A 21,605-nucleotide genomic window follows, 5' to 3' on the forward strand; every position below is an offset into this window, starting at 1 on the left:
CTGCTTTAAGATCCTTTACTTTTACAAAGTCTCTGTGCTATTTATTTCTTCCATATCATTTGGGAATAAAATATGCATAGAAGTCCTATTATAAAGAAATACAATACACATCAAATTTCACAAACTACATAATTTTATTTATAAATTCAACATATTGTATACTATTACCCATGTCCCTTTAAGTATTCCTCAGTTACTTTTCAAAATAAAGATCTCTGAAAATGTACTCAGGTAGAGCAAAGTATTACTAAATATTTTATTAAGTTGGTATGCCATGGGCATCAATTGCCATCACTATGGAAAAAGGATTAATATAAAACAATATAAAAGTATTACAGACAACAGCTTATCAATATTATCTTCATTCCATTAGTGGGATTTTCTCACGTAGTAACCTTTATTCGTGAAATGATTTCATTTACAAACCCATTATTCTTTGCTATCACCTCAGCTTTCAGCTGTTTTAATTTCATTGTGATGTTTTCTTCTGACATTTCAATAAAAGGCATTTGCTTCACCTTGGATAAAAACTCTTGAATAATTTTTTCACCTTGCTGAAAAACATGGGAACGTTCCATTAGTCTTCAAAATGTCTTTTCTAAAAGTCACATTCAGTAATAATAAATTGCTTCATTAGACTTCTATATAAACATGACACTCAGTATTTAAAAAACATTCTTTACATTTTAAGTGTGCAGTGTCTCTAGAACATACTTGAATAAAATGAAAGTTAGGAGTGCTGGGCAGTTGCAAATCTGTGTATAACTTTTGACTCTCCAAAAACTTAACTACAGCCCTAGCTGGTTTGACTCAGTGGATAGAGCATTAGCCCACGGACTGAAGGGTCCTGGGTTCAATTCTGGTCAAGGGCATAAACCTTGGTTGCAGCCTTGGTCCCAGTAGGGGGCGTGCAAGAGGTAGCTGATCGATGTTTCTCATCAATGTTTCTAACTCTCTATCCAACTCCCTTCCTCTCTGTAAAATCAATAAAATATATTTAAAAAAAACACACACATAACTACAGATAGCCTGCTAGTTGCCTGGAAGCCTTACTGATAACAAAGACAGTCAATGAACACAAACTGGTATTTTGTATGTTATGTGTATTATATACTATATTCCTAAAATAAGTTAGCTAAAGAAAATGTTAAGAAAGTCATGAAAAATATATTTGAAGTATTTATTGAAAAAGTCCACGTAAAAGTGCACCCTGCGCAAATTCAAACCCTGTTGTTCAACGGTGAACTGTATAGTAAAATCCTTAGTTGACCATATTTCTTTATAGCAAGACATTACAAAGGATATTTCTTTTTAAACTTATTTTACTGCTCAGTTATTACCATTCTAAAGAATGCTTATTACTTGCCATATGACCTGTGGGCAAATTCTTTACCAACATCCCTCATCCATAAAATGAAGATAATACTATCAACCTCACAGGGCTGTTGTGAGAGTTAAAGTATTAATATGTTAAGGTGCAGAGCCTAGCAAAGGGTAAGCCCTATGTAAATGTTTATTATGATATATGAAGCAGGTCTGCTTTTCACATAGGAAGCCAGTTGGTAATAAGTACCTTAAAGGTGAAAGAAAGGTAGATATCGAAATGGTAAGGGAAAAAAATACTTTTCTATTAATGAACAAGTGCACTTTTGTCTCCTTTTAGCTTAAACACTGTTCACAATACATTGTAATGATTATTATCAAAGAACGTGACTTCTGTTCCAATTGGAAGCCGGGATTACATAAGGAGCCTACCTAATCCCAGATCACTCAGAGCTGTGGTGCTGATACCAATCCCATTTCATATTCAGGATGGCATTTTCCATACTTAAAGCTACCAGTGTTAATAAGCTATAACACATTTCTCCTGATTACAGGTATAACACATGAAATCATACCTTTTAAGCTCAAAAACCATATACACCAGCAATTATGGTACCAATCAGCTATCCTTCAAGAACAACAAAAAATCTACTGGATAAAAGCTTAAAATGTGACAAGTTGTCACAATGTACACCACAGTACATGTTGCCAGAACCCAGCAGTAGTGAATTAAGATTACTTTGTTTCCATTGTTATAGAGAACTACTATTCCTTTAATTTTTAAAAACTACATTGGGACAGGCTTGTTCCTTTCATATATATAAATCCTTCCTCAGCAGAGGATATTTTTTTCCATTGATTTTTTTTTTTTAAAGAGTGGTAGGAAGAGAGGAGGGGAAAGAGAGAGGGAGGGAGGGGGGAGATGTGAGAGAGAAACATTGATTGGTTGCCTCTTGCACATGCCCCCATCCAGGGCCAGGGATTGAACCTGCAACCCAGGTACGTGCCCTTTACTGTGCATCAAACCTAAGACCCTTCAGTGCACGGGCTGACACTCTAACCACTGAACAACACAGGCCAGGGCTAGGCGTGTACCTTTCTGTGTGAGCCTCTCAATTCCACCCATCACTTAGAGAAGGCCCATTTCTCCCATGAGAACGAACAGACTGCCCACAAAGAACTTCCAGGAGTAAACATTTTTCATATGCCACTTTATTCTCTATGAATATGACATATTCATTGTTCTTATCTCTCCAACTATATTGTAAACAACTGGAGGACAAGAACTATTTTTATTTCGTTGGTGTCATCTTAACTAAGCACTGAGTAAATGTACAACTTATCTGGACTTGATATTCATTTATGAAGATTCAAAGATCTGCTTGGACATCTATTAACTCCTTTGAATTACTTATTTTAAACCTAGACTAATAGTCCTATTCGCCTACTTTTTAAACCTGGTACCTAAATGTTATCTTTTGAGCATGCAGATGTTTATATAGTGCAGAAATCAAAATGATACAGAGAATTCTTTGCGATGCAAAGAAATGTAAGTGAACGCCAATAATGAATGATCAGTAAATACACATTACAATCATATAGGGAAAAACTAACTCATCTTGGTGACCTGATCTATGTAACAATACAGAGGTTAAATAACTGCAGAATCAATCTCACAAACCTCTCTTTCCAGATGGCACCTCTTTGCTGCTGGTTCCATTTCATCACTTTCTTGTGATGCTCCGATATTCTGAAACTCCTCTAGTTCAAGGGCCTTCTGTTTAGCACACTCTATTACATGCCTAGGAAAATTAGCAAGCTCTGCAACGTGAATCCCAAAACTTTGATCACAGGCACCTACAAGAAAGTGGGAAGGGGAGTGTGGGGAGAGGGACAGAGTAGGAAAAAACAGCAATTTATGTAAATGGAACTTACCCTTCTTACCTTATCATTAGAAAAGTCAATTTTGTATTATTTCAAACACATTAGCCAAATGTTTCATAGTAATGGAGATAAAGGCATTTTAATTAAGCCTCCAGTGAAAAGTGATTATGACTTGGCACAGTACTATATTTTATCCTTGACAAATGTAGCAGAAAAATAAAAATAGCAGAGAAAAGGCTTGACAGATAATCCTCAAAAGGCCCAGACAAATATCTGAATTCTGAAGAAAATTAATCAAGTCTATCTCTCTGAGCTTTTCTCATTTCATAAGGGAGAAATTAAAGTACTAAGAAAAATAAATAAATGTAAAAGTGTCACTAATTAAGAGGAGCATTTAATTCAAAATATACTGATTATTAGTGAATGGTCTATCCTCTGAATCTGCCTACATCAATTTCTAGAAATGGTGACTCCAGAAAACTGGCTGGATAAATAAATTTAAAAAGAACAATAAAAGTAAATTTAAATATTTACAATACTTTTCTTAGAAAAGTTACTTACCATTTTATATAATCTCATTCTGATTCTAAACTACTACAAACAAATGACAACGGAATTCTTGGACCCAAATCATCAGTAAATTTACAGACTAGGTAGATGATCTTCATTTCTATTTGCAGAAAATAAACTGACTCAAGGTATTCCTTCCAAATGTTTAACACACATGATGCTCGCAGTTATTATGAGGCTTTCATTTTTGCCTCAATTATATACCAATTGTAAATTACTGGGGGCCTACATATACATCCCATGCATTCCTGAGCTGGGACTAAGAAAAACAAGTAAAAACAAAATGGGAGCATATGTTCATAAGCATCCACAGTGAAGGAAAAACTTATTCCTATCTTCTCTGTACTTTATCTGTGTTTTTTAAAAAATGTTCTGAACCCATTTCTATTTCACCCCAAACATAATAATTTAAAAGCAAAACCTCGACTTTATGTGAAATGCCAGACCAACTAAAAGTATCTATATTTTATGTTAATAATAATGCAAACACAGAACTCAAAAGAATTCCTACTGAAGCATAAATAACAAAGGACAAAATAACCAAAACTAATTATCTCACTTATGTGCAACCTACTGATGCAGAAAAACATGTTCATGGAAAATCAGAAAGCCATCTGAACAAGTTATTCTGATGAGTGGTGAAATGTTTAAGTAATAAAAGCTATACTGCACATTAACCGCATGAACTCAGTAATCTGATTAGCTGCTAGAGTCTCTAGACCAGCCGTGGGCAAACTACGGCCCACGGGCCGGATTCTGCCCGTTTGAAATGAATAAAACTAAAAAAAAAAAAAAAAAAAAAAAAAAAGACCCTTTTACGTAATGATGCTTACTTTGAATTTATATTAGTTCACACAAACACTCCATCCATGCTTTTGTTCCGGCCCTCCGGTCCAGTTTAAGAACCCATTGTGGCCCTCGAGTCAAAAAGTTTGCCCACCCCTGCTCTAGACCCATGAATGACAAGCTTTCCTGAAAGGATGAAATGCCAACAAATAACTCATTCCTTATGTGACAACTACAAACAATTTCAGGAATTCTGGAACCCCCAGCTTTAAATGAACCTGTTTATGTAATATACCATTACATAACCTAATGAGATAATCATAATAAATAGTTTATTAAACAGTAAAAGCTAGAGCCTTGGAACTTCAGAGCTTATTGTTATTAATGTGACTGCATGCGAGGCAGTATAAAATTCCTCTGTGATGATGTTAAAGAGTATAAATTATTATTTATGTGATTGTTTTAGAATGAGTGATCCTACTATAAGACACAGAAACAGAGATGATGTACCATGTCTTGGCTCCCAGAGTGTGAATTAAGAGATAAATGTGTTCTGTAAAAATGTCAATAATTCATACTAACTTAGAACAAGACAATTATTGACAATTTCAAGCAAGTTTCCCACTGTCACACTCTGAATTCTCAGTATACCAGTGATCTACTCACCTTTCTTCACCTGATAAAGCATAGTTAAGGTTTCTTCAGTGGTTAGTGCTGTGACATGTAGATTATTAACAGTTGGTATCTGGTTGGCCAAGGCAGTAAGTTCATGAAAATGGGTTGCAAACATGCAAAAAGCACCGATTTTTGTTGCAATGTACTCTGATATAGCCCATGCTAACCCAAATCCATCATAGGTAGAGGTTCCTCTTCCCAATTCATCTATAATTATTAAAGAATCTTTGGTTGCAGACCTGAAACACAAAATTACGGGAAAATTTCCCAAAAATAGTAATGCAAGAAAACAAAAGATATGCCACAAACAACAGATTATTTTAATGTTAAAATTTTCAACGAAGTCAATAAAAAGCACTAAACTTTAGGAGAAAAAATGGGCATGGATATGAACAATGGGTAGAAGAAGAAACAAGGTGAATAAATCAAATCAACCAAGATTTAAAATTAATAATAATTCCAGCCCTGCCTGGGTAATTCAGTTGGTTAGAACGTCATCCTGATACACCAAGGTTGTGGGTATGATCTCTGATCTGAACACATACAAGAATCAACCAAGGAATGCATAAGTGGAACAACAAACTCATGTTTCTCTCTCGCGCTAATAAGTAAAAATTTAAAAAAATAGTAACACTACATGACGATGGAACAAGGGTATAATAATATGAACAGTGAGTGGGTCACATGGCTGATGGTCAAGAAAATTTGTGTGCCTGCCACAATACTACCAAATGTAAGGAGGGGAATTTTTTAAAAATTATAATCAACACAATTTACTAAGGACACGAAAACTCAAAGGGCCTAAAGCCTTCATGTCTTTAAAGAAGCTCCTGAAAAGTGAAATAAAAACAAGAGATTTCAGTAAACTCTAAAATAAAAACTTAATAAATTTCAGACATGACAGAGTTCAGTGAGGAACTAGCCAAGACCTTAGGTTCAGGGGGGATCACTGAAGAAGTAGAGTTTCTATCATTAGGGCCTGTAAAGCTTGGAAAGGACTTGGGCAGAGGGCAAGGAGGAACATTCCAGGCAGTGTGAACAGTGCAGGAAAGCATGGTAGTGGGGAAATATAAGGTGAACAACTACCAGAAACCTTAAGAAGACACCTTTAAAAATCAAAGCTTTCCACAACTATCACCAATCACGCTTTTAAGATAATATAAAGTACAAAAAGCTCACAATAAACAGTTACACTAGATAAAAGTCCTCAGATGTTTTACAGGTGAATCTGCAAATGTACTTCTCATAGGACAGAGACATTCATTTCCATTTTTAGGGGACTGGGAAATGCACTCACCTGAGAATAGAAGCAGTTTCTAACATTTCAGCCATGAAGGTGGAGACTCCTTTCAATTGACTGTCACCAGCCCCCACTCGAGCCAAGATACAGTCCACAATGGACACTTCTGCCGACTCACATGGCACAAAACACCCAATTTGGGCCATGAGAACTATTACCCCGGTTTGGCGAATATATGTTGATTTACCTCCCATATTGGGGCCTATAAAACACATTATATTGAAAAGCAAAATTAATTTATTTCTAATAAACCGACTTAGTCTTAAATTGCACATTGGTGACTAATCACCTAGGTAATATGATGTGAGATAAAAGAAGCAGAACCATTAGCTGCCCAAAGACATGGACAAAGTTGCTGCCAATACTACTCCCTGAGGTAATGCTATTTTCCCTTCAGACAAACCTATATTGCTCCTTTCATAGAGAGGACCCATAAAAAATATACCTTACCTATAATTTGACTATCGCCTAGAAAGATCACACAGACATTTTCTCACAGCTCATAGAGCTGCCTGCAGAATAATTTTATGACATCCAGAAAAGTAGTACAGGCCCAACTGACTTAACACTGTAACTCATTAATAAATGGGCCATTAGTGAATGGATCAGTATGGTCAAATCCTTCAACCACTTAAAAACCACACTAAAGCCCTAAGACATGACCCTACAATTTTGGAAAATGCACAATTTACATATCTGGGTTAGATTATATAAACAACTTGAAAATCCATTTGGGGAAATAGAACACATTTGCCCAAAGACTCCTTACTCCCTCACTTTTGTTTTTTTGGAATCTGGTTAAGATCTCTCAAAACATTTTAGTTTGAGACATGCTACATTATTTTCCTTAGTGCCATGGCTTTAAAAGAACTGCTAACCTGGTGTGGGCTAGAAGGGGACAATGGGAGAAAAAAAAAGGGGGACATCTGTAATACTTTCAACAATAAATATTTTTTTAAGAAATTAAAAATAAAAGTACTGCTACCCTTAACTGAGGTCATTCCAGCAGCCAGTTCTGCTTGATTTTCAATGACCTCACTACTAAAAGGTCTGGCACAGAAGTAAGCATTGAGGAAGAAGGGGTGTTCATTTTTAAATGCCCTGAACTCCTAAAACAGAAGTTTCTTATACAGTATTTTCTCAAAAGCCTTTACGCCCTCTCCCAAATCTTCCCACTAATCCAAATACGAATATATTACTCATTAATATGAATAACATGTTCTTAAAATTTCAAAAATTTGGATTTTCTTCATCAATTTTAAGCATATTTTTCACCCCAACATTAAAAAAAGAAACATTACCCAAAATAACCCATAAACAAGGTGTTGTTTTTTGTTTTTGTTTTTGTTTTTTTTTTACCAGTAATGATATGAAACATCTGTTTATCTTTTTCAAAGTGAACATCATTGGGAATAAATGCAACTTCATCTTGAACTTCAACACAAGCATGTCTGGATGCTTTCAAAATAATTCTTCCTTGTCCTTTCTCCAAAATGACCGGTCGTACATACGGAACTGGCGCTCCATTGGATACATGAGCAAAGCTGACAACAGCATCTAGCTGAGCTAACACATCATTGAATGTCTGCATTGGTTCTACATAGCCTATGTAAAAACAGAAAATGTGCACAGGAACATTGAATAAAAAAATACATATAAGCAGCTATAAGAATAAATTTAACTTCCCCATTTTGGAATTCAAACTCTAATTTCCTAATTTATATACTTTTTAAAAATTAATAGAAGTTTGCCACAACTAAACTTGAAAGTAACACCTAAAACTCAACATGTTAAAATGTGTTACTATATCTTCCCCCACTATGAACAGATTTCAAAAATACAAAGAGTATGATGCCCCGTTGCCAAAATCCATTAAAATATAAAAGCACACAGCTGTTTAGAAATGAGGTAGATTAAGAAAAAACTATCATAATTTACTGGTAAGAAAGAAAAGCAGGGTACTAATATTTGAGTCATAGCTGCACTTTTAAGACACACTTTTCTAGTAAAATTAAGAGCCTGAAACCAGAATGGCATTTCATAATTACAAGAAACATGCAAGCAACAGGTAAGGTATAATGTGAGCATCAAGGCCTGTGCATGTAAGACCTGTCTGTCAGGCTTTCATTTCAGCATTTTCCCCCCATCAACATCACATACAATTAAATTTTAGTATAAATGTAGATCCATAATTGTCACTTAAAATACTTAAGATGCCAGTCTGCTAGAGCATTAAAACTAAAAGCTGATGAATAGAAGGATATCATTGCCCCTTAGTAACAGTAGATATGTTTCTTGGCTTCACTCAAATATTCATTTCATAAAATATGATTTTGCCTCTTGAAAACTTGTAAATAAAACTCTGCCTCTATTTAACAGTTCTTGTTTGATGCTGAACACCAATCTGACCTGATGAGCTTAAGGAACCTCACATTATAAACAAAAGCAGATCAGAGACCTGTTTTATGCTTATGGGTGAAGAGAATTGAGATCCACTAAATAGATAACACCTAAGTTTTTTATGGTAGTGATGTCTGGGTTGAAACTCTCAGTATTTCCTTAGAATTATTTTTATTCCATAGAGAATAAAATCTTAATATATGAAAAAAAAGAGACAAACTTAAAAGCTATTATGTACATTAAAAAGTCCCTGATACATGCTAGGTAAAGCATGTTTAGCCAATAATAATGGTTAAGATTTCAGAATAGATTCTAAAATTTTAATAGGTTGGAGGGGTTGTTTAACAGATCCACGTGTCATATAGACCTGCCATACAGACATCAATGTGTCAAAAGCTTTAAGGAACATTCAAGAGAATAATGTTCAATTTTATAAGAACACAAAATTATGAGTATTCAAATGGCAGGAAATTTGACTCATCTTTGATACCTTTGTTCCCCATAAAAGTGATACAATTAACACAAACGGGCCCTGAAGAGTTCACATTACCCTATCATGTAGCAAATAGGAACCTGTGAGAATTACTTAAACATTAGTTGAGTACTTACTACAATTACTTTAAAAGTCATAAAACTTCTAATAGATCAGTAAGAATAGGTTTATAATAAAAAAGAAAACCAAAAGCCTCTTAATTAACAGTCCATACTCAGTATCTCACTTCATCTGGCTCTTAACAATACCATCTTTTCTGGTTTAATACCAAGTTAGAAAACTACAAAAATGATCCACTACCTTTCAAAATAAAAATTTCAAATGTATGGTAGACCAAAAAGAGGTTTCACTTAAATTCAAGGTAACTCCAAATAAAGTACTTTCAATTTAAAAATATTAAAATCTAGCCATTTTAACCTACTAGGTGCTTACTGAATATAGTTAATATTGGTTTATGAGGAAGACTGTATATAGTGTTTAGAGGGTTCTTAAAAATGCAATCTAAGCTAAGAAACATAATCCAACAAGATTATCATGGTACAGTTATCTGATACCACCAAGCAAAAATAATCTTTCTAAATTTCATTCATCTCAAAACCAATCAAGTGTATTAAAACCTTTAAATTCTGTTTCTGATTTACTATGAAAATTCACAATAGTAAAACAATTTACAGAATTATACATGCTCACCATTTTAAAATTACTTTTACCCCTAAATAATTCAGCATACATATCCTGAGAACAAGGACATTCTTCTACTTAATCATAATACACATCCACAAACTGCAACATCAATCCTATCTAATAAAAGAGAAACATGGTAATTAGCATACGACCGCTACCCTTCCCACTGGCTAATTAGGGCAATATGCAAATTAACTGCCAGCCAACTGGAAGCGAACATGAGGCTTGCTTGCTTCAGTGATGGAGGACTCCAACGTTCCCCGCCTGCCGCTGCCGGCCTCTGAGCTGCAACTCTAAGCAACTATGTTACAAATATAGAGGCTAAACAAAACCCCAGAAACCTGCTTTAGTCGCCGGGCTTCAGCCAGCAGGATCGCAACATTGTTTCAAATACAGAAGGTAAACAAAGGCCAGAAAGCTGCTTTCAGCAGCAGAGGCCTAAGAGCTGGAGCCTCAGAGCTAAAGCTGGCACAGAATAAAAAAGAAAAAAGAAAAAAAGGAGCAGTTGGGAGCTTCAGTCACTCATCAGCCTGAAAACAGCCCTCAGCCCCTCACCCAGGCGGGCCAGGCACCCCAGTGGGGACCCCCCACCCTGATCCAGGACACCCTTCAGGGCAAACCAGTCGGCCCCCACCCATGCACCAGGCCTCTATTCTATATAGTAAAAGGGTAATATGCCTCCCAGCACCGAGATCAGCGGAGCCGCGAGGCCTCCCGGCACCGGGATCAGTGTGACAGGGGGCAGCGCCCAAACCCCCTGATCGCCCTGCAGCTCTGTGTGTGACAGGGGGCGGGGCCACAACCTCCCTATTGGCCCTACTCTGTTCGTGACAGGGAAGGCGCTCCAACCCCCTGATCAGCCCTGCTCTGTGCCTGATAGGGGGGAGCTCCCCAACCTCCTGATTGCCCTGCGGCTCTGTGTGTGACAGGCTGCAGTGCCCCAACCCCCTGATTGGCCCTGCTCTGTGTGTGACAAAGTGCGGCGCCCCAACACCCTGATCGGCCCTGCTCTGTGTGTGACAGGGTGCGGCGCCCCAACCCTCCACGCCCCCCACGGGCCCTGCTCTGTGTGTGACGGGGTAGAGCCATAACCTCCCCATCGGCCCTGCCCTGAGTGTGACAGGGTGCGGCACCCCAACCCCCTGATCGGCCCTGCTCTGTGCGTGACAGGGGGGAGCTCCCCAACCCCCTGATGGGCCCTGCTCTGTGCGTGACAGGGTATGGAGCCCCAACTCCCCAATCGGCCCTGCTCTGTGCATGACAGGGGGCAGCGCCCCAACCCCCTGATCGGCCCTGCTCTGTGCGTGACAGGGGGCAGCGCCCCAACCCCCTGATCGGCCCTGCTCTATGCGTGACAGGGGGTGGCGCCGCAACCTCCCCATCGACCCTGCCTTGAGTATGACAGGGGGCGGTGCCCCAACCCCCCAATCGGCCCTACCCTGAGCGTGACTGAGGGTGGCATCGCAACCTCCTGATCCGCCCTGCTCTGTGCATGACAGGGGGCGGCGCCCCAACTCCCCAATCGGCCCTGCTCTGAGCCCGACCAGGGGCTGCACCTAGGGATTGGGCCTGCCCTCTGCCACTTAGGAGCAGGCCTAAACGAGCAGGTCGTTATCTCCCGAGGGGTCCCATACTGCGAGAGGGCACATGCCAGGCTGAGGGATCCGCCGCACCCCCCCTCCCCCGAGTGCACAAATTTTTGTGCACCGGGCCTCTAGTACTATTATAATCTCACTAGAGGCCCGGTGCACAAAATTCATGAACAGGTAGGGTTGCTAGGCCTGGCCAGCTATCAGAGCCAATCAGTTTCCCCACCTCCCTGCCTCCCACGTTCTCTTGCTCTCTCAGCGCCCCGCTGCCGCTGCTGGTCGCCTGCCATGTTCCGCGCCGCCCACTGGTGGTCAGCGCACGTAATAGCAAGCGACAGAACTCCCGGTCCAACTCCCAAGGGGACACTTTGCATATTAGCCTTAAATATATATAGATATTAAACTTAGCCGAAACCGGTTTGGCTCAGTGGATAGAGCGTTGGCCTGCGGACTGAAAGGTCCCAGGTTCGATTCCGGTCGAGGGCATGTACCTGGGTTGCGGGCACATCCCCGGTGGGGGATGTGCAGGAGGCGACTGGTCGATGTTTCTCTCTCATCGATGTTTCTGACTCTCTATCTCTCTCCCTTCCTCTCTGTAAAAAATCAATAAAATATATATATAAAAAAGAACTATTAAAAAAAAAAAAAAAAACTTAGCCAATTTGTTCCAATAGTGTACTTTATCACTATTCTCCAACAACCATTAATCCTTGATCCAATCAAGGTTCATCCACTGCATCCACTGTCTCTTTAAGTCACCTTTAATCTAAAACAGATCCTGTCCATTCTTCTTTTTTGTTTCCATGATGCTGACATTTTTAAATAGAAGTGTGCCACAATCTAAATTTACTTTTTTTTCTTCTTATTTATAATCAAGTTAAATGTTTTGTCAAGATTACATAGGTTATATTGTGTCCTTCCCTCTGCATCCCATCAGGAAATATATAATGTCACTTGTCCCATTACTAGTGATGCCAACTTTGATCACTTGGCTTAAGCATTTCTTTGGTATATTTTTGCAAGGCACAATTAAGGTTATAAGCAATAGCCACATGATGATAGGCAAAGCCTTCCAGCTTAATTAACATATCCCCACCTACTGTGTTAAACATACATTCATTTCATGCTAAGGGCAATACCATGATGTTAAGGCATTCTGTCCCTTCAATTATAAAACATTCACCTCAAACGATGCCTCTAGAACAGAGGTGGGCAAACTTTTTGAATCGAGGGCCACAATGGGTTCTTAAACTGGACCGGAGGGCCGGAACAAAAGCATGGATGGAGTGTTTGTGTGAACTAATATAAATTCAAAGTAAACATCATTACATAAAAGGGTACGGTCTTTTTTTTTATAGTTGTATTCATTTCAAACGGGCCATATCCGGCCTGCGGGCCGTAGTTTGCCCACGGCTGCTCTAGAATGAACTCTGAAAATCTATAAATGGCACACAGAACTTAAAAGGGCTTGCTTGTCTCATGTATAACTTTTATTTTTCAGTGATATTTATTTCCATAACCTAGAGCATGAGCCCATAGATTATTAATAGTCCTTGGTGTTTCTTCCCCTTATTACTACAGCTAAGTTTTGTGCTTTTTTGCACATCTTTGTTTTTCAGGGTATTCCCATTCCTCAGCCTGCACTAGCTTATCTTCCCGTGTACCAGAGTAATTTCCAGTTACTTTTCCTACCACAATACAGCATGCATTATTTGGTAGGTAGCCTAACATAATTAACAGTCTAATAACTTTTTAAAAGACCACTCTTGAAACATCCTGATGTTTCCCTATGATCAAAAACCAGGTCATATTCAGAATCTTTTGGTTCTATTATTACCTGAAGAAATATTGACAATTTCTTTAACAATGGCATCCTGGGCTTCTTGGTACTCAGTTTTGTATTTAGTATATTCTTCATTAAGAGAAGTCAATGCACTGCAAATCAAGGTAATGGTATTATTTTAAAAAATGAAAACATCTATTGAAAGTAATGGGCACTACATTTCATCAGAGAATAATTTAGTTCTATGGTACTACTGAAGGCTTAACAATATGATACAGGCTTACAAACCTATTGGTAAATTTAACACCATTCTTCTGGATATCTACGGTACTGAAGTTTTTGTTGTTACGAAGGACTTTTTCTTCTTTACACGTTACGCGAAAATAATATCCAAACTGTGAATTTGAATCCAGTTTAATCTGTTTGCCAGATTCCAAACCTTTATGTTAAGAAAAAAAAAAAAGTTTGTCAATAGCCATTTTCCATGTAGATGTTTAAAATAATTAAATCTAAAGAGTAAAAAGCATACTTTTATTACATAATAGGTACTGAAAATTATTAATGTTATCTAGCTAGGAACGATACAAGTCCTACTTCACTTTACACAAAAATCTACACAAATTAAGGATATAAATAAACCCTTAAAGTCCCTTATAAATGTTGCTTCTGAAGTGGAAGCACTTTCTGGGTAAACCCAACCTAGGAAGCAGAGCACCAGCAGTGGGCACACACACTGCTCTAGACGCTGGGGGCATGAAGGTGAGTACAATAAACCCTGCCCTTGAGGAGTTCTGCCTGAGGGTTCTTTAGTCATTAACCAAAGCATTTCGAGGGGAAATAGAGCACATTAAACTGAACACATACACTTTCCAAACAAAAACTGGAGACTCTGACAATGAAATTCTAGAAAAATTAGGACAAATGTTTTTTGTTAAGTGTAGTTAACTTTACAAAACAAGCAATGATAGATTAGGTAGACTTCATGCAACAAAGATTTTTGAGTTTAAGTCTGTCCTCTCATAATCTCACTTATCAATGTGATCTTTAGACCACAAACTAGAAGACAGAGATAGTAACTACCAATTTATTTGCTGAAGCATGGCTATCAAATATTGTTAGCAGCCAACAACTACAGAGAGATCTCACTTGACTGGGGAGCAAAGGGACTGTAGATAACTATGACATGAGAGGGGTAAATTTTAATATTCTTCAAAGGAAAAGATTCTTGACTCTAGGATCCAGTCCTTATCTTTTCAATATGAAGATACTAGAGGCTCAGTACACGAATTCATGTACGGGTGGGGGTCCCTTGGCCTGGCCGGCTTTCGGGGCCAGGGGAGGGACCGAGGGAGGTTGGCCGGCTGCAGGAAGTTAGCTGTGGGAGCACAATGACCACCAGGGGGCAGCTCCTGCGTTGAGCATCTGCCCCCCGGTGGTCAGTGCGAGTCATAGTGACCGGTTGATCAGTAGCTCAGTCAGCCGGTTGCTTAGGCTTTTATATATATATAGATAGATGGCATGTTTCTTGGAAGAGGATCCATACCTTTTAGATTCTCCAAAAGTTTAAGTATTTTAAGTACTACTGCCCTGAAGGGGTCTTACAGTTCGAATGCTGAGATTCATTTATTCATTCAGCACACATGTGAGTGATGCTCAGAACAAAGAGGTTTATAAATTTAGAACAAAAACAGTGTGAATAGTGTGAGACTAATTAGGGAATTAATCTAGTTTGCAGGCAGACATTTTAAAAATTGATATTAATGAAGTGCTCAAGAACCCCATAGCCAAATCAATGAACTATTTCTAGCAGAATTAGGCTTATAGAGGAGGTGACATTTAAAACTGGTCTTATTTAAAAGACATGATGCAAGGACCTGTTGGGTGATTTGTTTGGCAGGAATGGGGAGTCATGCTAGGATTTGAGGGAGTTAATAAGAAATGAGTCTGGAAGATGAGTCAGGTAAGGCTTTGAATGTAAAGTACCATGTGTGCCAACTATAAGTGTTTGTAATTTTATTCTGTAGAAAAAGGGTCTGGCACATTAAACAAGAAATTGGCACAATCAAGTGTGTCTTCTAGGAAAGTAATTCTGACACCAGTGGATATTATGTAGACAAAAGAATTATTCAAACCTCGAACAGCCCATTCTTACCTAGATCTCTAGCTGTACTTACTAATGTTGATTGCATCTTCTTTTCTAAACCATCCATTATTTCTCTTAATTCACTCAAATTAGGATCAAATGAAGGCTTTACAAGGAATTCGTGGTTTTCCACCTATAGGGAGAACAAAGAGTGGTTACATTTTAAAGATGGAAGTCATGAAGGAAGTATGTTCTTTTGCTTATTTATTAGATTTCATGTTTTGAGTTAAATAATTCACTACCCATAAGTGACTCAGTCACAACTATAAGAAGCTTCTATTTATCAAGAGATACAAAGTTCTGTTTATGAGCAGCTTAGAGTTCTAGATGTACAAAATTATCCTTGTGAAACATAGTACTATTGATGCATATGTCACCAATAGTATTATTTTTATTTACATTTCCCTTAAACAACGTTCAAAACATTTTTCCTAATATTACTAAAGAATGCTCAATGTTCTAAGCTTATAACAGAACATTTAGTTTTTGCCCAAACCAAGGAAATACCTTAGGAATCTCAGAAAGTTAGCTCTAAAAAAAAAAAACCAAAAAAAAAAAAAAAACTATAGAATTTTATTTCTTCAAACTGAAAGTTCATCAAAATCTCATAATTTAAAAACATACTCTTAAGTACTTTGTTTTCATAATTTCTTACCAATAATAAGCAGCAAGAAATCATGATGAAAAGTAGATCTCACAATAGTAAACACACAAAATATTTAGAAACAAAGCCTTAATAAGATTTTCATAAAGATACCTGCCTATTAGAAGATTTAAGAACTGATAAATGACAAGGCAGACTCAGAAAACTAAATCAAATGTTAAGATCTACTCATTCCTATATAACTGCCCAATATGAATCTTTTTGAAAGAAAACAAAATGACTAAAATTTAAAGACAAAATTATGAAAAAATATTTTTAAAAAATAAAGCCTACTCTTATAGGTATTAATAACTATGAAAAAGAATTATATATAAAAGCATAATATAAGAGTTAGGCCTGGCCAGTGTGGTTCAGTTGGTTGAGCACTGTCCGATGCACCAAGAGGTTGCTGGTTCAATTGCTGGTCAGGGCACACACCCGGGGTTGCCAGCTTGACCCCCAGTAGGGGATGTGCAGGAGGCAGGCAATCGATGTTTCTCTCCCTCTCTCCCCTCTCCTATCTCTCTTGAAAAGAAAATCAATTAAAAATAAAAACATTTATTAAATAACTTTCTCAATTTAAACCAGCAAAATGAAAAATATATTTAATTATATAGTATTAAAACTTAAGGTTTTTTAAAGCTAACTTTTAAAAAGATAAAACATTTGTTAAAATAAAAGCTTTGCGAAATATAAAAGTATAAAGATTAATATTTTCTTTTATAACAGCACTTGTTTGCATATATGAGAAAAACAGCAAGGTCATTAAATGGGCAAGTATGACATACAACTCATGGATGAGGAAATAGATAGTAAACAAAACCAAAAGAAAATGGTAAAGCGCCATAATAATAAAATGAATATTTAAGCAACCTTAAGATATTATTCTACAGCTTTGTTTTAAAGAAAAAAAGACCCCACCACCAAATACTAATGAGGCTACAGTGCAATTAATGCACTCATTTCTAGTGAAAATATAAGTTAGTATAACCTTAAAAAAAGCAATGCAACAAGACTCAAGAGATTTTTGTTATACTCTTTGGCATAGCAATTCTACTTGTAGGAATTCAAATTAAGGAAATAATAAACAGAAGCAAAACAATACATGAATGAATAAAATATGTGCAGATTTATTTGTTAGAGTGAACCCCAGAAATAATAAAACATCAAGTATTTGCATAATGGTACATCAATAAAATATTGTATGATTACTTAAAAAGACAATGAAGATGATCTGGAAATAAGGACCAAGGCTTATGATAACTCCAGGGGGGAAAAGTAATGCTATAATGGTGGACAGATACTGCTACTGAACTTGCCTCCTCCAATTAATTTAAGAAAAGTGAGTCAGAGGCAGGCCAAGTTCCTACCCTCTTCCCCACCTTCCAGAAACCCAATGGTGAGTCAAAAAAAACTTGAGAATTCTTACTAATAATCCTAAATCTGGAGACAAGAAAATTAAATTAAATATCCTTACATTTTCCTTCCCTGAATGGGGGAATACTGCTTTGAACATGCTGCTAGGGAGATGCGAGTGAAACAAGGGAAAAGTAAATGAGCTCTAACTTACTAAAATAAATACTCTAAGGACCACATGCCAAATTAAGTGCCCTTCAGCAATAACTCACCACTCCCAAACAATCTGGGATAATGAAATATACCACCAGTCCTAGCTGGTTTGGTTCAGTAGATAGAGCGTCAGCCTAGCTGGTTTGGTTCAGTAGATAGAGCGTCAGCCTGAAGACTGAAGGGTCCCGAGTTCAATTTCGGTCAAGGGCACATGCCCGGGTTATGGACTTGATCCCCAGTAGGGGGCATGCAGGAGGCAGCCGATCAATGATTCTCTCTCGTCATTGATGTTTCTTTCTATCTCTCTCTCTCTCCCCCTTCCTCTCTGAAATCAATAAAAATATATTTTAAAAAGAAGCAATATACCATTATATCAGACTTACACAAAGTCTCCCTCTCCCTTCCTCTCTGAAATCAATTTTACTGGGCATGTGTCTATCTTCTCTTTGTTGGATCCCTTCCCCCAGTGTTTTGCAGAAAATAGGCCAGTGGTTCGCTGGGGAGTGCAGTTACAACTTGGGTGAAGCTGCCCAAATGACATGCCTATAATGTCTGGCCTTCCCTTTGCTCCTTTCCTATTGTTATTAATTAGCTAATTATAACAGTATCAACTTCATTAATATGGAATGCCAGAGAACAGTGTGTATCACCTTCAAAATTTAGAAAAGTTGTATATAAAATAATCAAGATTTGCTCAAGAATAAAGCTGAAAAACATACTCTTATTGAGCATGAAATAATAACTCAAGGACTATAATATCCATCAACCTTTCTTTAAAACAAAACAAAAAACCCTAACCTGAGAAACAAATCTAGCCCAATAAAAGTGAAATCAAACTTTTTATTTTATTTTATCTTAGAGAGAGGGAGAAAGAGAACCATCAACTGAGAAACATCGGTCAGTTGCCTTTCACATGTGCCCCAACCAGAGATTCAACCCGCAACCTGGGCATGTGCCCTGACCGAAATTGAACCTGCCATCTTTTGGTGTATTGGGAGGATGCTCCAACCAACCGAGCCATACCAGCCAAAGCAGAAATCAAACGTTATAAACCCAGAAATGAAGAAGCCATGGCAAAAGGACTAACGGTGAGCATGAAACCATTTACATGCAAATATAAACATTAAACAACCCTGAAAATTGGAATTCTACCTACAGACATATTGTGCATATTTTAGACCTGGACAATGTAAAAATAAAACCAGTAAAAACCGAGAAAACAACAACAAAAACACACACACAAGAAAACACAAGACAACAACAACAATAAAACACCAAGAAGTATGAGGCTCTTATACAGGCACATAAGACAGTGCTTAGTGCTCAACTTTCACAACAGGGCATTAATACTGTCCAAAACTGAAACATGTCATTGAAAGAAATTGCCTATCACTTCATATTTTTTTTTCTAATTTAGTTTCTTTAACCTATCTTTTAGGTTATTTTTCCTCTCTTGTGGTGAAAATCATTCATTTGAAGCTCAACAATTCCTTCCATAACTTTTTTGTTATACTGAAAAACATTAAGCTGAATTCTTTTATACATCTGTCTGTATATAACCATAAAAAGATCATTAGCTGTCTCTCAATGGAGGCACTACTGGCATTTTGAGTGGGACAATACTTTGTTGTAAGGAACTAAAACACAAAATTTCAAAACCTGTCCCCAAAACCCTCAATACTACCCATACTTGAAAACAAACTAGTTATAGCTGGTTTGGCTTAGTGGACAGAACATTGGCCTGCAAACTGAAGGGTCCCAGGTTCGATTCTGACCAAGGGCACATGCTGACCAAGGGCACATGCTGGGCTCAATCCCCAGTAGGGGGCATGCAGGAGGCAGCCAATCAATGATTCTCTCTCATCATTGATGTTTTTCTCTCTCTCCCTCTCCCTTCCTTTCTGAAATCAATAAAAGGTATTAAAAAAAAAAAAAAGGAAAAGACTAAATAGTAATTCAGTTATTTCTGGGTGATAGATGTGGGAGACACTTTAAGCTTTCTTTCTTCCTGCATAATTTGAATGCTTTATATAGATAACAGTTTTACAATAGTGTTTTATTTGTACAGATAACTATAAGCAAAAATGTTGACACCTTTTGAGTTAATTTTAGGTGGAAAATATAAATACTTCCTTCTTTTTTATTTATTTTTGTTCCCAAGAACATTTTAAAGCATTTATATACATTATCTTTACAACTTACATATATTCATACAATAATGCTGTACCAGGATCATGCAATTGCATTTTTTAAAATTTATTTTAATTTTTTCTGTCCCAGTATTTTCAATAAAAACTTATCTAAAATTACTACTTTTCCAACAGTAGATAAAATAAATAAGTGTATGTGAAAACTAATATTCAAAGATAACTTGGTCCACATACTGTATAGAAAGGTTTAAAAATTTAATACTCTCACTGAATCATCTGATCTAAATGAAAATGTTTATATTTTGTGAAAAATCATTGCTTCTTTTTGAACCTTGTCTTGGAATGGTTTTGATCTACATTTACTTCAAAAATAGAAAATCTTTCTATATGATTTATGGAAAGCAACCACAAAAATACCTTAAGCATTATGTACAAAGCTAAGCCTAGAAAAAATTAACTCAGCCATTCATGTAAATGGCTGTTCCCTCCACCACTGAACTCTCAAGTGCACAGCTGAAAAACACGAGTGAAGCTTTCAGAAAAGATACATGAAGCAACTGATAGCCTCTTGAGAGTTTCCCAAAGTAGTTCTAAGTCATCTAACTTAGATGGCTAAATTCATTACAAATATCTACAACAACAGTGAAGGGCTGAGTTCACTTATGACCTGAGACAAGTGTAAAGGTTTATAACAGAATAAAGATATTATATACTAGGAATCTTGTACATTTAAAAGAGAGCAGCATATCATAAAACATGAAAGCCTGTATTACAGCACAGTATCTTAGCAGGCACCAGCTGATGTATACAACAGTTGTTTCCCTCCTTCCCCCTTCCTGATAGGGTAGTGCTCTTCTGAGTATCTCCACCCCTGGTTTATCTTAGGCCAATCATCAGTAGTTTTCCTGGCCTCAATCACTGCTTAAATGATTCCATCAAAGTATTACAGGGCTTTTAATTGAAATGTTGCACAAATTGCTACTGGTACATAGCCATCCTAGGACCAAATGAGGACCCATTAAAATCACAAAAGATAGAACAAATCAAGAAATTAGTTCTGGAGACAAGAATTCCATATCAAGATGATGATGCTTCAGGGATTCCAGCCTATTCCTACTTTGGAAGAATCAGTTAACAGCCTCACTGTTCTAGCCTTGGATCCCTTGTCTCCCTTAGATCAGGCAGGGAGAGACTTCCATACCCTATACAGGCAGGGAACATGGCCTTTGCCAGCAGGAAGCAGTTACTAAAGGCAGACCTCCACCCTACCCCCCCCCCCCATCCCCCATCACTCCTGAATGATTTCAGGGATGGAAGTCTCTGAGGGGGAATGAGACAGACTAGTAAACCAGGACAAGTGGAATAGGGAAAATGACCCTGATAGTTAAATGGCCAAGCAGTTTACAGCCATCTAGTAAATCACAAAATCCTATCTTCCGTAACCAAGGACACTTAAGAGTTAATGGTTTACACTTCTCCTCCCCAACCAGAGGGTAAATAGCTAAATCATGCTACTCAGGGTAACAGCAGAAATCCAATTAGTGCCGTGTGTGCCAATCACACCCAAAGACAGATGAAGTAAGGGAATAAATCTCATTGTGGTGCATCAGTAT

General features: G+C 37.4%; 1 protein-coding gene across 2 annotated transcripts in view; it reads right to left on the reverse strand.

Moving 5' to 3' along the window:
- Positions 1-227: 227 nt before the first annotated feature.
- The window catches only part of MSH2 (mutS homolog 2), a 61,142-nt gene continuing 39,764 nt past the window's right edge, over positions 228-21,605 (reverse strand). For both annotated transcript variants that reach the window (XM_036334651.1, XM_036334650.1), the window contains 8 exons: positions 15,640-15,763; positions 13,776-13,926; positions 13,542-13,639; positions 7,898-8,143; positions 6,536-6,740; positions 5,230-5,477; positions 3,005-3,180; positions 228-554 (listed from right to left, as the gene is read on the reverse strand). In XM_036334651.1, coding sequence (XP_036190544.1) covers positions 384-554; positions 3,005-3,180; positions 5,230-5,477; positions 6,536-6,740; positions 7,898-8,143; positions 13,542-13,639; positions 13,776-13,926; positions 15,640-15,763 — 1,419 coding nt within the window. In that variant the 3' untranslated portion in view covers positions 228-383. The remainder of the gene's footprint in view (positions 555-3,004; positions 3,181-5,229; positions 5,478-6,535; positions 6,741-7,897; positions 8,144-13,541; positions 13,640-13,775; positions 13,927-15,639; positions 15,764-21,605) is intronic.

This window comes from Myotis myotis, unplaced genomic scaffold (genome assembly GCF_014108235.1).
Source record: "Myotis myotis isolate mMyoMyo1 unplaced genomic scaffold, mMyoMyo1.p scaffold_m19_p_14, whole genome shotgun sequence".
Lineage (NCBI taxonomy): Eukaryota > Metazoa > Chordata > Mammalia > Chiroptera > Vespertilionidae > Myotis > Myotis myotis.